The sequence below is a fragment of the Alosa sapidissima genome, chromosome 19 (genome assembly GCF_018492685.1).
Source record: "Alosa sapidissima isolate fAloSap1 chromosome 19, fAloSap1.pri, whole genome shotgun sequence".
NCBI lineage: Eukaryota > Metazoa > Chordata > Actinopteri > Clupeiformes > Clupeidae > Alosa > Alosa sapidissima.
The window spans coordinates 15,231,327-15,246,796 of record NC_055975.1 but is presented as its reverse complement, the minus strand read 5'-3'; the positions used below and the strand labels follow the sequence as shown (position 1 = coordinate 15,246,796).

The 15,470-nt window shown below is 43.5% G+C and overlaps 1 protein-coding gene across 4 annotated transcripts in view; it reads right to left on the bottom strand.

The window, feature by feature from the left end:
• Window positions 1-4,749: 4,749 nt before the first annotated feature.
• frmd6 (FERM domain containing 6) overlaps window positions 4,750-15,470 on the bottom strand; it is a 33,408-nt gene continuing 22,687 nt past the window's right edge. For 2 of the 4 annotated variants that reach the window (XM_042072722.1, XM_042072724.1), the window contains exons 8-14: window positions 14,484-14,549; window positions 14,133-14,201; window positions 11,638-11,812; window positions 10,589-10,912; window positions 10,311-10,442; window positions 10,097-10,188; window positions 7,765-9,562 (exon numbers count right to left, since the gene is read on the bottom strand). In XM_042072722.1, coding sequence (XP_041928656.1) covers window positions 9,269-9,562; window positions 10,097-10,188; window positions 10,311-10,442; window positions 10,589-10,912; window positions 11,638-11,812; window positions 14,133-14,201; window positions 14,484-14,549 — 1,152 coding nt within the window. In that variant the 3' untranslated portion in view covers window positions 7,765-9,268. Of the gene's footprint in view, window positions 7,062-7,764; window positions 9,563-10,096; window positions 10,189-10,310; window positions 10,443-10,588; window positions 10,913-11,637; window positions 11,813-14,132; window positions 14,202-14,483; window positions 14,550-15,470 lie in introns of those variants that run through there. The other 2 variants (XR_006025478.1, XM_042072723.1) reach the window with 2 other exon arrangements.

The following is a 15,470-nucleotide window of genomic DNA, read 5'->3' as shown; positions in this document are numbered from 1 at the left end:
TGCAAGTGATGCTGGTCCATCTCCTCTGCAGTTCTCCATTCTTGCTGTCTAGTTGAGACCATTCTCGCAACCACATCTGAAGGGCCACACTCCTAGTCTCCCAGCTGGCACGATTCAGGGTCTTGCTGTTGCCGGTGGGCCCAGTCTTCTTCCACCTCCCGTTGGACTGCATCTTCCCTGTTCAATCGACTTACGGTCGCCACCTACTCACCAGGACAGAATATCAGTATAACCTGTGGGCCGGGTTAGGGGTAGGATCCCTAAGTGTTTTTCTTACACTCTCTCTCTTAAACTCACTCTCTCCCTTGCCTACACACTCTCTCAGGCTCCAATTACGTCATTAATTGCCGGGTGGGATGGGCACTGATTGAACCACGTAACACCTTGAGGCAGGCATATATATATAGACTCCTGGGGTCCTTAGACCGGCATATTGTCCTTTTATCCCTCGCTTTGTTGGATGTAGCCGAGGTTTGGGTGCTGCGTTGGAGTGTTAAGATACGTTAAGCGTTTTCTTGCTTCTTATTTCACTGGGGGTTAGCCTGTGCTAGGTGCTAGCAAGTAAATGTTTGTGTTTATAGTGCGTTGGGGAGCAGATGCTGACTGAGCCGTGGTAGTCTCTGGGTAGACAGTAGCCGATGTGGGCAAGCGTGTGACGAGTGATACCTACACGGTTCAGGTGCAACAAGGTACAATGCCAACTGCGACAGTTGTTTTACACTGTTTCTAGCTGTCTGATTGTAACACAATGTGTATGCATTCTCTTTTAGCTCCGATGAGTACTGTCTGCGGTGGGGTGTGACCTGTAAACTTTAGTGCTCCTCCTACCTAGTTACGACAGGTATGTCCTAAGCTACCGGTATGCCGGACTGATATGTGGATGTATATGTATACGTATATGTCGGTATATTTATGTATGCATATTTATGTGTATTTTTATATGGTATCACTAATATATGAAGCCTACTACCTATTTTCTAACTGAACTATCTCGAGTTATATGGCCTTGAGTCTGTCTGATAAATAGTACCACTCCAGAGTTTTACATTTCTCAGTAATGGCCCATTTTAGGGCCAAAAGCTCCAACTTAAACAAACTATAGTCCAGATCATTTTTCTCTGTAGGGTGTAGGCTAGCTTATGCAATTACCCTGCATCTGCAACAGGACTGCCCCTAGCCCATCCAAGCTAGCATCAGTGTACAGGCAAAAGGGGAGGCTAATATCTGCATAAAATTGGGGCACTCACCAGGGCAATCTTCAACCGGAGAAAAGCCTGTTCACAGTTAGCACTCCACACTTCGGGGTGTTCTTCCCCACATTTGTACCCCTGCAAGAGTCAGTTTAGTGGTGCTGCGATCTTTGCAAAGTCTTGGACCAATGGGCAGTAATACCCGATAAAGCCAAGGAAGGAACACAATTGCTTGATGGTGCTGGGAGCTTCCCACTGCTCCACCACTGCAGTCTTCGCTGGGTCTGTCAATACCCCCTCCTGACATGGCCAAGGTAGGTCATTTGTCGCTGGAAGAACCGGCATTTCTTGGGTTGCAACTTCAGCCCCATCTTGAGCAGATGCTGGAACACACCCACTAGATCTGGCAGGTGGCTGTCGAAATCTGGGGAGTAGACAATCACAACATTCAAATAAATAAGCAACGATTTGCTGATCATCCCCCCTAGACATTGCTGCATTAGCCGCTGGAAGGTAGCAGGGGTATTACATAACCCAAAGGGCATACTGTCAAACTCGTACAAACTAATAGGGGCCATAAAAGCAGTCTTTTCTCTGTCCCTTGGGCAAACTTCAACCTGCCAGTGGCCAGATCCAGCGTGGAATACCATTCAGCCTTCTGCAAACACATCAGAAACTCTTCAGTATACATCTCTGAGTTACCGCATTGAACTTCCAGTAATCCACACAAAAGTGCCAGGAGCCATCTTTTTTCTTCACCAGCACAATGGGGTGGACCATTGGCTGGAACTCTCCTGACATATCCCACTCTCCAACATGTTCTTCAATAGCTTGCAGAGTTCAGGGTACATGTTGGGTGGCACAGGCTGGTATCGTTCTTGGCTAGGATATTGTATGACCCCCGTCCGCCCAAAATCTTCCTTGTGCTGGGCAAATGCCACTCCCCACCGGTCCATCAGGGCTGTTGTTCTCTGTTGTTGGTCAGCAGTCAGTCCCTCACCTGAAATCGAGATAATCGAAGAGGAGTCAGTTTGAGTGGTACTGATACTGCTTATCATGACCGCTACTGTCCCAGCACCTTTGGAGTGCAGCTACAGCACCCGTTGAGCCTGGACATCCTCTGCTGACACTTCTTGAAGTCCCGCAATGGTGGTCCTTGGAGCAATCTCTAGAGGATAGGGATGGAGATTACACAGACGAATGGGGACATACCCCCCTCTAGGGATCAATGCCCTCCCCACATTCCACACTTGCTGAGGTAGTGGTTTGACCAGCAAGGAAGGAGAACCCTCAGACTCATAACAGCATCCAACTTTGGGAGCTTAACATTCCCTTGGAACGGTGGCGTGGGTCCCATGCTGGCTTGACGGCAAATTGCATGCCTTGCCCCACTCTCGGTCTGCCCTAGGTGGAAATTGGCCTAGGATGGCTGCTTCTCCAGGGTAGAGACCCTGCAAAAGTTCTTGCCAGCAGTCAGCTATATATTGTATTGAACAAATGAACAACTGGATGTCTCAATTTTCTTCACAAAGACAAACTGAAGTAATTATATTTGGTAAAAAGGAGGAAAGACTTATGGTTGCCACTCTCCTTGACACAAAAGGGTTGAAAGCAAAGGATACTGTTAAAAATCTTGGTGTATTAATTGACAGTGATGAAACCAATGACTAAAGCAATAAAAAACAATAACTTAATCAGTTTTTTACCACCTCAAAATTATTGCCAAACTTAGAGGGCTGATGTCAAAACATGATTTAGAAAAACTCATTCATGCATTTATCTTCAGCAGGGTTAATTACTGCAATGGGCTTTTCACAGGCCTTCCAAAAAAGACTATCAAACAGCTTCAGGTGGTACAAAATGCAGCAGCAAGGGTTCTCACAAAAACTAAAAGAACTGACCACATTACTCCAATTCTTAAGTCCCTGTACTGGCTTCCAGTAATTTACAAAAATGACTTTAAAGCACTACTGCTTGTTTATAAGTCAGTAAATGGAGCAGGACCTAAATACTGTACCTATCAGACATGCTTCAGCAGTACACACCTTCTCGACCTCTCAGGTCTTAGAAGAAAAACCTCTTAGTAAAACCTGATGTTAGAACTAAACATTGTGAAGCAGCTTTTAGCTGCTATACGGTTCAGCTCTGGAACCAACTTTTGGATGTTGGGGCCCCAACTGTACCCAGTTTTAAATCTAGACTTAAGACCAAACTGTTCTCAGATGCCTTTTGCCAACTGCACTGAGTTATAAATTCTGAATATGCCTTTAAATTATTCTACCTTGTGTCTTTTATTTTGTCAAACCATTTGGGCCTGATTACCCTTTGGGGCATGTGTCAGACACAGGGGAGAAAAATGCCTCTGCAGGCAATTGGATAGACCTACAACCAATCAGAGCAACAAAATATGTTAATCCTGTTAAGAGAACAGCACAGACATCCTTCTTCTTGACAAATGCCTTAATCACTGTAATTCTTTTTGTCTTTTAAAGTTATTGCACTGCCAATACCTTGTAGAACAGACGAGACAGCAAAATCTAAAAATCTCGCTTCGCCGGCCATCCAATATTGTTTTCCAGCCCTTTCCGTTGTGTAGAGTAATCTCAGGATTTTCTGAATATTTGAATTATATGTAGGCTACTATAGATGATTATGTTCCCAAATTATTTGCAATTTTACATGAGGAGCATTCTGAAATTGTTCCATTTTTTTGTCCACACAGTTTTCCAGCCTTATTGCCCCCAACTTTTTTGAGACATGTTGCTGTTATCAATTTTAAAATAATCTTATATTTTTCATAAAATAGTAGAATAATACCTCAATGTGATCATTTAACATGTTGTCCATGTTCTATTATCAAATAAATATGTGTTTGGTTGATTTGCAGATCACAATCTGTCTGAAGTGGGCTGCCAAATCATGGGCAAAATGCATAGATTTTATAATGAAACATTTTGTATGTAAATTAATAAAAGTAATATGTAAAAGCATAATCGTTTCATGATAGTTTTTCCTTAAGAACTTCAAATATGTTTCATCTCTATAGCGATATATGAAACTTAAAATGCTACTTCTTTAGTTGATGGTCAGACTCTGATCCATGTACGCCTGTTTGCTACATTATGAATGTGAGGTTAATCTGTAAATACATTTTATGTACATTTCTTTAGGGAAGCAAATACATTTTTACAAAGAAAATGTTTGTAGGCTACTCATAGCCTGGCTCATTCATGAGTTGGCAATAGGAACAAACCTCCAGCAGAGGGTGACACGTCCACATAAAACACAATTACAGGGGCGAGAGTCACGAGGTGATGTTGACTTTCATAACAACCATGAAAAAGTATGCATCATGTCATTTTCACAGGAGTGTTCCAGAATTATGGAATGTTACTGACACTAATGATAGTATTATTATTACTGAGAATGCCATTCAGCATAGCATATTCAACATAATTTGGTTTAAACTCAAACTCTTAAATAGGACTAACATTTCATTTATTTTATTTTCAGCAGTAGGTCACTTGCCTTTAAGGAAAAACACCAACAGACAAGCTGGTCAAATGCAGGTATTTTTTATTTTATTGAGTATTGGTTTGAGGACATTAGCACCAAAAGGCACTGATCAGACTTCATTATTTGAAACAAAAGCTTTGTCACAAAAGGGTCAGACAAAATGAAAAAATCAGAGAAGGGCTACAGGAGAGCGAGAGAGAGTACATTAAAGAAATAATTTCACTTTTTCTTCCAGAAGGGACTTCCTTTCACAGAAAGGACGGTGAACGCTTGGTGCAGAGACACACGCTACCTCTCTGTCACACACACATCCACACACTCATTCTTACTGAATCCATATGCAACAATGTGTACAGGTCAACACACAAATCACAGACAACATGTTTTTTTTTCTGTACACACAGATCCAGACTGTTAAGTCTATGGCTTTACACCTAGCATTGATGAAAGAACAAGTAATATTACTTTTATAGTCTCCTTTGTCATTTCTGGAAAGTCAGCAACAGCAAAAAATGCTCAGCCGGACCTGAAACGGATGTGAGCCAGGCCCGCACCAGTCGTCTGCTTTCAGAGGTTTGTTACAAGTACAATATAGCTACTACTACCACAATAATAGTAAGCAACAAATCCAACAAACACTTTTTCCCTTGGTTGAACTGCCCAAAATAGACCAACGAAAAAACAACAAAGATGGCCACACAACCTTCTCTGGTTAGAAATGCAACGATTCCCATGTGAATGTTAAACACTCTTTACGCTTTGTGTTTGGCTAGTGGTGGTTAAGAGTTCATGCAGGCTTTCTCCACCATGCTGTGGCAGGTGGTACCACGTGGGTTGGTGTGGTGCAGTCCATACCAGCATCTTATTGCTGCGTTAGTGCGCATGAAGATGGGTGGATGATCAAATGCTGCCAAGCGACGGCATCACATCCCAACCAACTCAACTAGTTTTGGGGCAAGAAAAGCTTTCCCTCTCTCTCTTCTTCCCCCTTCTCTCCATCTCCTCAAGAGCAGAACTTAAGAGGTAACCTTTATCTTTGTTTTTGGGAAAAGAACGTTAATGTGGTGTGTGTGTGTGTGTGGGACAGAGTGAATATGAAGGCTCTCAGTTACTCTTAAAACATTCCACTCCTCTAGCCTCTTCGGAGAAGTATTCTACAGAGAACTCTCAGAAGGAAGAATCCGTAAGATTCTGCATATGCCTACAGTCAGGGCCACTAAGCACTGACTGGGTTCCTTGTACCTTTATGGATTTCTCTGTGAGCACAAGTTCAGAAATCTTTGTTTCTACGTGAGTAAACAGGCATGGTGTATAATGTTCCTCTGGACCAACTGATCTGTCGATCTTTATGATGAATAGTTTTTACAAACGGTGCATTTACTTGTCAGTACCAAAAATCACATCAATGATAGAAATAAACGGGAAAACTGAAACCTGAAAATCAAGACCACATATCATACTGCAACATTAATGAAAATGTTGATTTTGAGTATAGTGATCCAACATTTTGCTTCGAAATAACATGTAGATATAAATTCTGACTTTTTGAACAGTTGTGTTTGTGTGTTTCTGAAAACCAACTACTGTGAGTCAGCAAAACTGAAATTATGTTATGAGTTTAACACTGTCATCCAGGAGCCACATCCCCAGACCTAAGTACCAATATCCTGAGGAAACAAAAAGAGCTGTACTGAGAGCTGGTGTGTGTGTGTGTGTGTGTGTGTGTGTGTGTGTGTGTGTGTTCCGTGTTCTTTTTCCGGAAACCTCAGTGTGTCATTTGAACTTCTAAAGGATGCAGATCTGATGATGCTACAAAACAGAAATGTTGTTACAGATGGTGAGTGAAAACTTCCACAATTATATTGCGTAATACTGGGTGCATGTAAGCAAGCAAGCACACGCGCACACACACACACGCACACACACACATACACACAAAGCCACAGACACTTCTCTTATCTGGGAAATCAATCTTTATGCAAAAATACTTCAATATGATGGCCTCAATTAAAAACAGGTGTTCTCTGAAGAAAAAAAAAAAAACTAACAAGCTTAGTCACCTTTGAGAAAAGAGTGCTCTGAGTGAAATAACTGAATGAGTGGAGAAAAAAAAAACAAGGGAAAGAGTAAGAAAAGTAAGAAGAGAGAGAGAGACAAAGAGAAAGAAAGAAAGAAAAGAAAGAAAGAGAGGTTATGGATTTGAAAAGTCTCAGTCTCCAGGCTTTGTCAACATTTCTCCATTTTGTGGAATTCACTTGGCTCATCAACAGCCAAACAAGTATCAACACATCCCGCCTCTGGGACAGACACACACACACATACACACACACCCATCCAGTCAGGCAGCAATGGGACCTAACTAGGGTTGCAAAATTCCAGGAATTTTCAAAGTTGGAAACTTTCCATGGGAATTAACGAGAATATACAGAAATAAACGTGAATTAATGGGAATAAACTGGGAATTTTTAATATGGCAAGTTAGTCTATAACAGGGAACTTAAATGTAGTGGACAAAACCCCATCTTGCAGCATAATATTAGGTAAAACAACCTGATTTAATGCAATTTCAGTCAAATTTCTACCCTGCACATACGTCAATCCCATACACACAGCAATCAGCATAGGCTACTAGACATAAAGGAAATTTCATGTGCATGGGGGACGATTAATGGGACGATTAATCTGTCTAATTAAGCTTGACAACTTATATATAACTTACATAATCTATAAGGTTTGGTTGGGGTGGTATGTTGTCATTGTATTTTTATTTGTTTTACCATTTTCTGGGATTCTAACTGAACAAACTGAGTGTCAGTCAATGTTCCAACCAATTGGATTTTGTTGTTAAGTGGCATGGTGTATCTTGGGCTGTTCAGTGGTTTCTGTGTTGCTATCTTAGCACGCTAGTAAACCATAGGCAGAGAATGGGATTCCTGCTAGCATGGTAGCTAGCGTTGTATGCTAAGCTAAGCGAAAATACGAACAAACAAATCATATTGCGAAACAAAATGTTAATGTCTGTATATGAAACAGTAGGAATTACCAAAAATTCCCAGTTAATTCGCATACATTTCCATTAATTCCCATAATTTCCTTTAATTCCATGAAAGTTTCCAATTTGGAATATTTCCAAAATTCCCCAGCTTCCCCCACCAAATTTACCGGAAATTTTCCGCCACTTTGCAACCCTAGACCTAACATGTGTGTCACACACTCCTACTCAAACCCAATCACCTTTCAACCAGGAGAGGCTGGGAATGACATCACTCTCTGGAATCCATTGATCTACTCTCAGTGGAGTTCTCTACGACTGTCTGTATGGTGTGTGTGTGGACCATACAGAGGGGTCACGAAAAGGAGCTTGAATCTCATATTGCTGCCTTAAGTTAAATGAAATGGCTTACAAGCAGTGAGAGAGAGAGAGAGAGAGAGAGAAAGAGAGAATAAGTGTGTGAGATTGTCAAGGCGTATTAATGGTCACAGGACCTGCATAGCATTTTCAAAGGCACTAGAGGCTTGGTTATGGCAGTCTGCTGTCAGGATGGGGCTGGGTGGGGGTGGGAGTTAGTGGGGGTGACGTTGGGTGGGATGGGGTTGTTGGCACTACACACATCCTGGAACAGTCAGAAGTGGACATAGCTTCTACCATCCACCCACTGCCCCCTTCTTCTTAGCAATCATTTCATAAGGTCCAATTACAAGTCTTTTTCCAAATCCCAGTTGACCAACAAAGATGTCCGTTCCTCAGCGCTGCAAGAGGAGTTACCCGAAATCCATCCAATCTCATTGGCGGTACCGTTACTGTGGTTACGTGACAGTTATTTCATTGGTGAGCCATTGTGTATCATTCTGTCAGCTCAAATCCCAAGGATCTCACTGAAGACAGTCTTTGGTTCATAGCTCATACAAATTCATTTCTCATTTGTATGTGTGTGATGTTCATGATTCTTGGCACTTAATACAGATGCAAAATGTACTTGATATAAGAGGAAAGGATACATGTAGGGATTAACTCTCCCTCTTGCTTTCTCTCTCTCTCTCTCTCTCTCTCTCTCTCTCTCACACACACACACACCTTTCTCATCATAAGTTCATGCTTTTTTAAAGATGCAGTTTTTCATATATATAATTCATATATAATCCATAATATGAAATTGATACTGATGGGAAAATTCCCATTATTTCCCTTGCGACTCCTTTTTCAAAGCAATTCCCATTCCTAGACTTCCAGCTCTGTGGATCTACAACCAATCCCGGCGCAGATTGATTACCAGCTCTACCAGGCTCCAAAGACTACGACCTCAATCACGTCTTTGGAGTGTAGATTTCTGATCTGATTCCTCCAGAGATGACGGGAGTGTGTGGCTGTGATGCGGGGGGGGCATGTTGACGACACACGATAGAACACAGGTGAATGCGTGTATGAGTTTGTCAGGGAGTTAGCGACAGGAATCTCTGTGTGTGTGTGTGTGTGTGTGTGTGTGTGTGTGTGTGTGTGTGTGTGTGTGTGTGAGTGAGTGAGTGAGTCCATTCCGCTCCTCCTCCATCTTCACTGCAGTCACTCACACCACAAACTCGGGCACTTCGTCCGTGGTCAGGTCCAGGGAGAAGTACTTATTGGTGCGCTTGATGGGGAAGGCCGACGGGTCGGCGCGGATGCCGGCACACTGCTCCGCCAGGCCCTGGTAGCCCGTAGCGACGGCGTCCAGCTCCTGGGCGCAGCCGAAAGTGTAGCTGTGGGCGGTGTCCTGGCACAGATCTGCCCACTCCGAGACGCTGCGCTGGTAGAGCCGCACATCATCCAGCGATTGGCTGTGGCGGTCAGTGGAGCCCTGCCCCTTCTTGCACACAACCGTCTGACAGACAGGAGAGGAGGAGAGGGGGAGAATACAAAAGACGAGAAGAGAGAGAGAGAAAGAGTGAAAGAATGTGGGGGGAGAGAAAAAAGGCTTTAGGGTTTATTTTCATGACCATGATCACTTATTATGACCACCACACTAGCGAAACACAGATAAACACACACAGATAAACACGCACACACCCCATTACCCCCACACACACACACACACACACACTCACAAGCGAACACACACAGAGAAGCACACATATACACAAAAACAAACACACTATGCACACACTCATTTACATAACAAAACACAAAAGTAGCAAGATGGAGAAAAATTGTGTTATTTATTTTTGCGGAGAGAATGTGCAGGACTGAGCGGAAGGTCATATTTTGTACCGCTTTGCAGTATATCTAGTTTTACAACAATTTGCATGTTCCATTTCGATTGCATTGGCATGCTCTACCACTTGTCAATCAGGATTATCAAGTCATATAATCAAAATGTCTGGGCCTTAGGGTGGGTGTGGGTGTGTGTGTGTGTTACCTGTGGTAGGGACTCAATGCTCTGTCCCCTCATCTTCACCACCGTCTCTGAGGAGCTGGAGGTTGAGGAGCTCACATCCTTCACCACAAGACCTGCCATGATGAACAACAAACAAACAAACAGCAACGTGAGACACAAACAACAACAGTCAAGTGAATCATCTGTGTCCATGAGTGGACATGTAAGTGTCTCCTGTGTGTGTGTGTGTGTGTACCTGAGAATCCATTGGTCTGGCTGGAGGTGAGCATGTCCTCAGTGATGTGGATGCACAGGTCCTGGTTGAGCTCCAGTGCCAGCTCATGCAGCTCCTCATAGTCCTTAGGGTCATCCACCAGCATCTCAATCTCTGCAGCCACAAACATCACAACATTCACAACCAACCATCAATCAATCAAACAATCAATCAATCTCATGTACATTCAATGTGTGTCTAATGTTCTGTGTGTGTAACTCCCATCAACAACCAGGTATGTGTGTGTTTCTCGTCCTCACCATCATCGTCATCATCATCCAGCACCCGGTCCTTGCCGGCGCTCTCTACGCCGGACGTGTGCGTGCTAGCGTGGCTGTTGGTGGACGAGCTGCCCGTGCGCAGCGGGGGCCGTGGCGGCCCGTGGCCGTGGGGCACGCGGAAACTGCCCATGTCCACGCCGGACGTGTGCGAGCTGCCGTGGCTGGCGGTGGAGTGGCGCGAGAGGCGCTTGTGGCGCGACACGCTGCCCATGCTGCTGCCGCTGGCACGCGAGCGACCGTCCAGCTGGTCCATGTCCAGCTCCAGCGCGTCGCTGATGTACGACTCGCGGTACTGCTTCTTCTCTGGAGACGGGAGAAACCGACGGGAGAGGTTAAATCATACTCTCTCTCTCTCTCTCTCACACAGACACACACAAACACAATAATTCACTCCTCAAGTACACAATATATGATACAGCTTTTATTATATAAAAAAAGATGAGTAGGTTTGAATACATACCACCCCCCCCCCCCCCCCCCCCCGTGAATATATAATATCATATAATATATAATCTTTCCCACTTATCAACACCACTTACATAAACAATTATGTTGGGCGTCACGTGACATTACAAGCCATTACATGGTCAGTCTTTCATCAAACACAAAATATCAAAGGCTGCCTCTTTTCTGAAGAGTGAAATCAACACTTTCCTCCTCTTCGTTTCTCACAAACACACTTACACACACACTCACACACACATTCCCATGTCACCACATGGACCAACATACAGCATAGTGCTTCTCAGCACATTTTCTTTGACCTCAGCATGCCGATGGTAGCACCTACTATTTATAGCATACATTCACCTAACTCAGCACCACACACACAAACACTCATACACACACGCACACACACACTCACACATTCAACTTCCTAAATGCAAAAAACTGCAAACACACACAAAAAGTTGCAAATACATCCAATCACACATAATTATAGTTGTGCTTACAGACTGCACACATATATAAACTTACTAACAATTTACACACACACACACACACACACACACACAGGTGTGCTGTACCTTCATTCTCCTCCAGGCGGCGGACCTGCTTGAGTACCGGCTGCAGGTTCATGTAGAGGCGGTGGCTGTTGCTAAGCAACTGGAGGAGGTGGCGCGAGCGCATGGGGCAACCCGTGTAGTAGATGAGCTTCCGTGCAGACGGCAGACCATCCGGCAGAATCTCAAACTTTTTCCCCTGAGAAAGAGAGAGAGAGACAGACACGGAGAGAGGGACGGGGGACAGAGAGTGAGAGAGGACTCCTTTATGGAACCACCGTCTAACCTTCTCACATATAGACACGTTAGAACTACCATCCAACGAGGTTTATACCATTCTATGAATAGAAAATCAACAGAAGGATGGTGAAAAAAATCAAAAGGAGGACACAGAGAAGGATGGTGAGAAAAGAGAGACAATACACTTTGAATAAAAACACTCTTATACATCAAGTCGGATAAAAACACTCAGTGATTCTCACTCAGGCTATAGCCACTAACACCTTACACATCAACACCATACCCCAACAAAGCTCATCAAAGCTCCCCTAAAGGCCTATTCACACCAAGAACGATACGATAACTATAACCATAACAATAAAAGCGTTCACACTGAACAACGATAAACAAAATCTCTCCTTGTGTTAATGAATGTGACGGTTAAAATTCGATTGGTTCTGATTGGCTATTAGCTTTTTATCATTCTGAAAATCGCCCTGAAAGTGATCCCCAACTATATCGTTCTTCATGTCGTTATTGTTATAGTTTATGTGTGAACGTCATCATTTATATTAATAAGAACAATATTTATTTATAGTTATAGTTATCGTTATCATTATCGCTCTTGGTGTGAATGGGCCTTAAGACACTATACTTTTTCAAAGGCTGGGACATTTGTCCATTGGCTTTAACCAAACTCCTACACAGACAACGAGAGAGATGGAGGGATAGAGTGAGATCAAGAGGAAGACAGATGAGGAGAGAGAGAGATGGAGAATATGAGAAAAGGAGGGAGAGAGAGAGAGAGATGGAGAAAGGGATAAAAGAGAGTGAAAGAGAGGGAGAGCGATGGAGATGGTGAGCGATTAGAAGACAGGATGGCGTGAGTGTGAGGGATGAGAGAGCAGACAGGTTAAGTAGGGGAGGGGGAAGTCCACGTCAGCACACCGAGCCTGAGAGACATGAGAGAGCCTGAGAAAGCCGTGTGGCTGGACATCGTTAACTCCAGACATCAGTGCACTACACACTACACACAGAGAGGGTCTATGTAGCCCGCGGGCTCTGAACACGGCCTCCTCCATACAGACGAATGTCCCACATCTAAAAATAAAAGAGTATAACACACACACACACACACACACTGCAGTTGTATTTACCCTGTTCACACACATGCACTCTCTCACTCACTCACTCACACATACACACATGCCTAGACACACACACTGCACCAAGGTAAGCTGTCATTTTAAAGCTCATTGGTAGCTGTGCTGGCAGTTTATAGACAGCTTTAAGAGATTTTGTGTGTTTGTCGTCAGCAGAAACATTATTTCCCTCTGCTGTTGTAAGTCATCATGCTGAGATGAACACACACACATGCATGCACACACACGCACACACCTGTGCTATACTCAGCACAATGAATAGAACGCACAGCTGGTTTTCACAGACAGTTTGTTTACCCTTTCCTAAACTGATGCGCCACAAACACACACACACACACACACACACACACACACACACTAACTCCTCCTTTATGTTCTCCTGATTATTCCAGAGAGACAAGGAGCACTAGTTCAACCCTGACCTAAGTTCCTCTAAAAACAGCACAAACATCTCAACAACCATAGCCAACATCTCATATGTACAAAGCGCTGCAGCATGTTTAATCATGTATGGTATGTACTAAACCACATCCACATCCAAATGACCCATAACAACCGCTTCAGCCTGAGAGACTACTGGCTCTGCTTGAGACCAACCTACGCACACAACAGTCCATTAGACGTCACACACACACCCGTACAACCCAAACACACACACATGCACACGCACACACACACACAAACATACAGTGCAAAGCCACGGCCAGAACTTTGGCCATCACAACATCTGGAGTTCATGAGCAGATTACTCCTCCCTAGGCTCTTTGGCACGTGTGTCAACATGTGGATGGCCATGTGTGTGTGTGTGTGTGTGTGTGTTTACGTTTTCTTGGCTAGGGACACTCTTCCCAAATCCCTGATTAGTTTTACAGTAATGAGATAAATCAGCTGTCATCCAACAACATTTCCACAACAAAACACCAGCCTCGCACACATCAACCAAAAATCGCATATGCATGCACACAATCAGGCAGACCCCCCCCCCCACACACACACACACACATCTTGTATTACCATAAACAGCTTATATAAGTATAACTATGCACAGCCTAACCCCTTTGGAAACACAGAGCAGGAATATAGCAGACAGAGGAAGGCAAGAAACATTAGGAAGCTCATGAGTGTTCCGTCACTCACCACAAACACCAGCTTGCCAACATTGGTCCAGGGGAAGTCGTACAAAAGTTGTCGCACTGAACCCACATTCTGTTTAGACAAACACATACACACACAGAGAGAGACATGGTGAAACAATTAACTAATGACTTTATATCTTCTAAATGATCATACAAAAGCTTAAAACAGGCTGCAAAATAACATAACATAACATAACAAAAACATAACATAACATAACAAAAGCTCAAAACAGGCTGCAAAACATAACAAAAGTTCTAGCTAAAAATATCTGTCTCAACATGCCAGTTATGAAGGCCTCTAGCATGCGCAAGAACATGCACACACACACACACACGCACACAAATAAATTACCTGAAATATCTGGATTCCACGCAATGTCAGCCCTAAAGTGAGAGAGGCCTCAACTTCTTTTTTATCCTGAGAAGGAGTGAGAGAAAGAGAGAGAGAGAATAAAGTGATATGGAAATAAATGAATAAGTCATAGGGCTGTATTTTGGGCTCCAGCGCATGGCGTAAAGCTCGTTGTTCACCCGCGCAAAGCTTAATTCAATATTTTGCACGATTATTTTTTAAACATTGCGACCAGGGGTGTGGCAATTAACAACCTAGGGAGGGGCCTGGCGCGTTGTCTAAAAATCGCTATCATACACCACCTAAACCTGGTCAGAAGGCAATGGCGAGTTGTTCATATGCTATTTTAAGAGCGCATGTCAACGGTCATATTGGCAGGTGCACGCACCATCCTTCTATCATTCATGAACGCACACCAGCGCACGTCCATGCAAAGCATTACAAATTGCACGATTACAATGGGAAACATAATTAGAATAAAGATATTACGAAATACTGTACATCTCATGATGAGTAGTTATTCACCATCATTTGCAAATTGGTAATGACGGTTAAAAGTGATAAGGGGAGAGGCGAGAGACACGTATGGAGCACAGCTGAAGACGCACTGTCACGAGATATAAGCAACTCCTCTGCAGGATATATGTTGTTTTATTCAGTCATTTGAGCAATATTAGGGTAAGTGTTGCTTTTTCCAGCCTATGTTTTCGATGGTAACCCATTGTCAGTCAATAGTGAAAGTAACTGCATATAACTGTCTTCGTTGACTGAAACCTTGGTGAAGTTAGTTTCACTTTGCCAATGAGTTCAAATAATAGATGAGTGCAAATGCGTGAAGGCTATGCTAGGTTTTAGTAATGCATGGTTTAAGAATTACTATTTCATACGGTCTCACAAGCAGCCTCCTTCAAATGCGCCGTTGAATGCCAAAATACCGATGCATTTATTTGACATATCGCGCTTTGCGCCGTTAAAGGGAATGCCAGA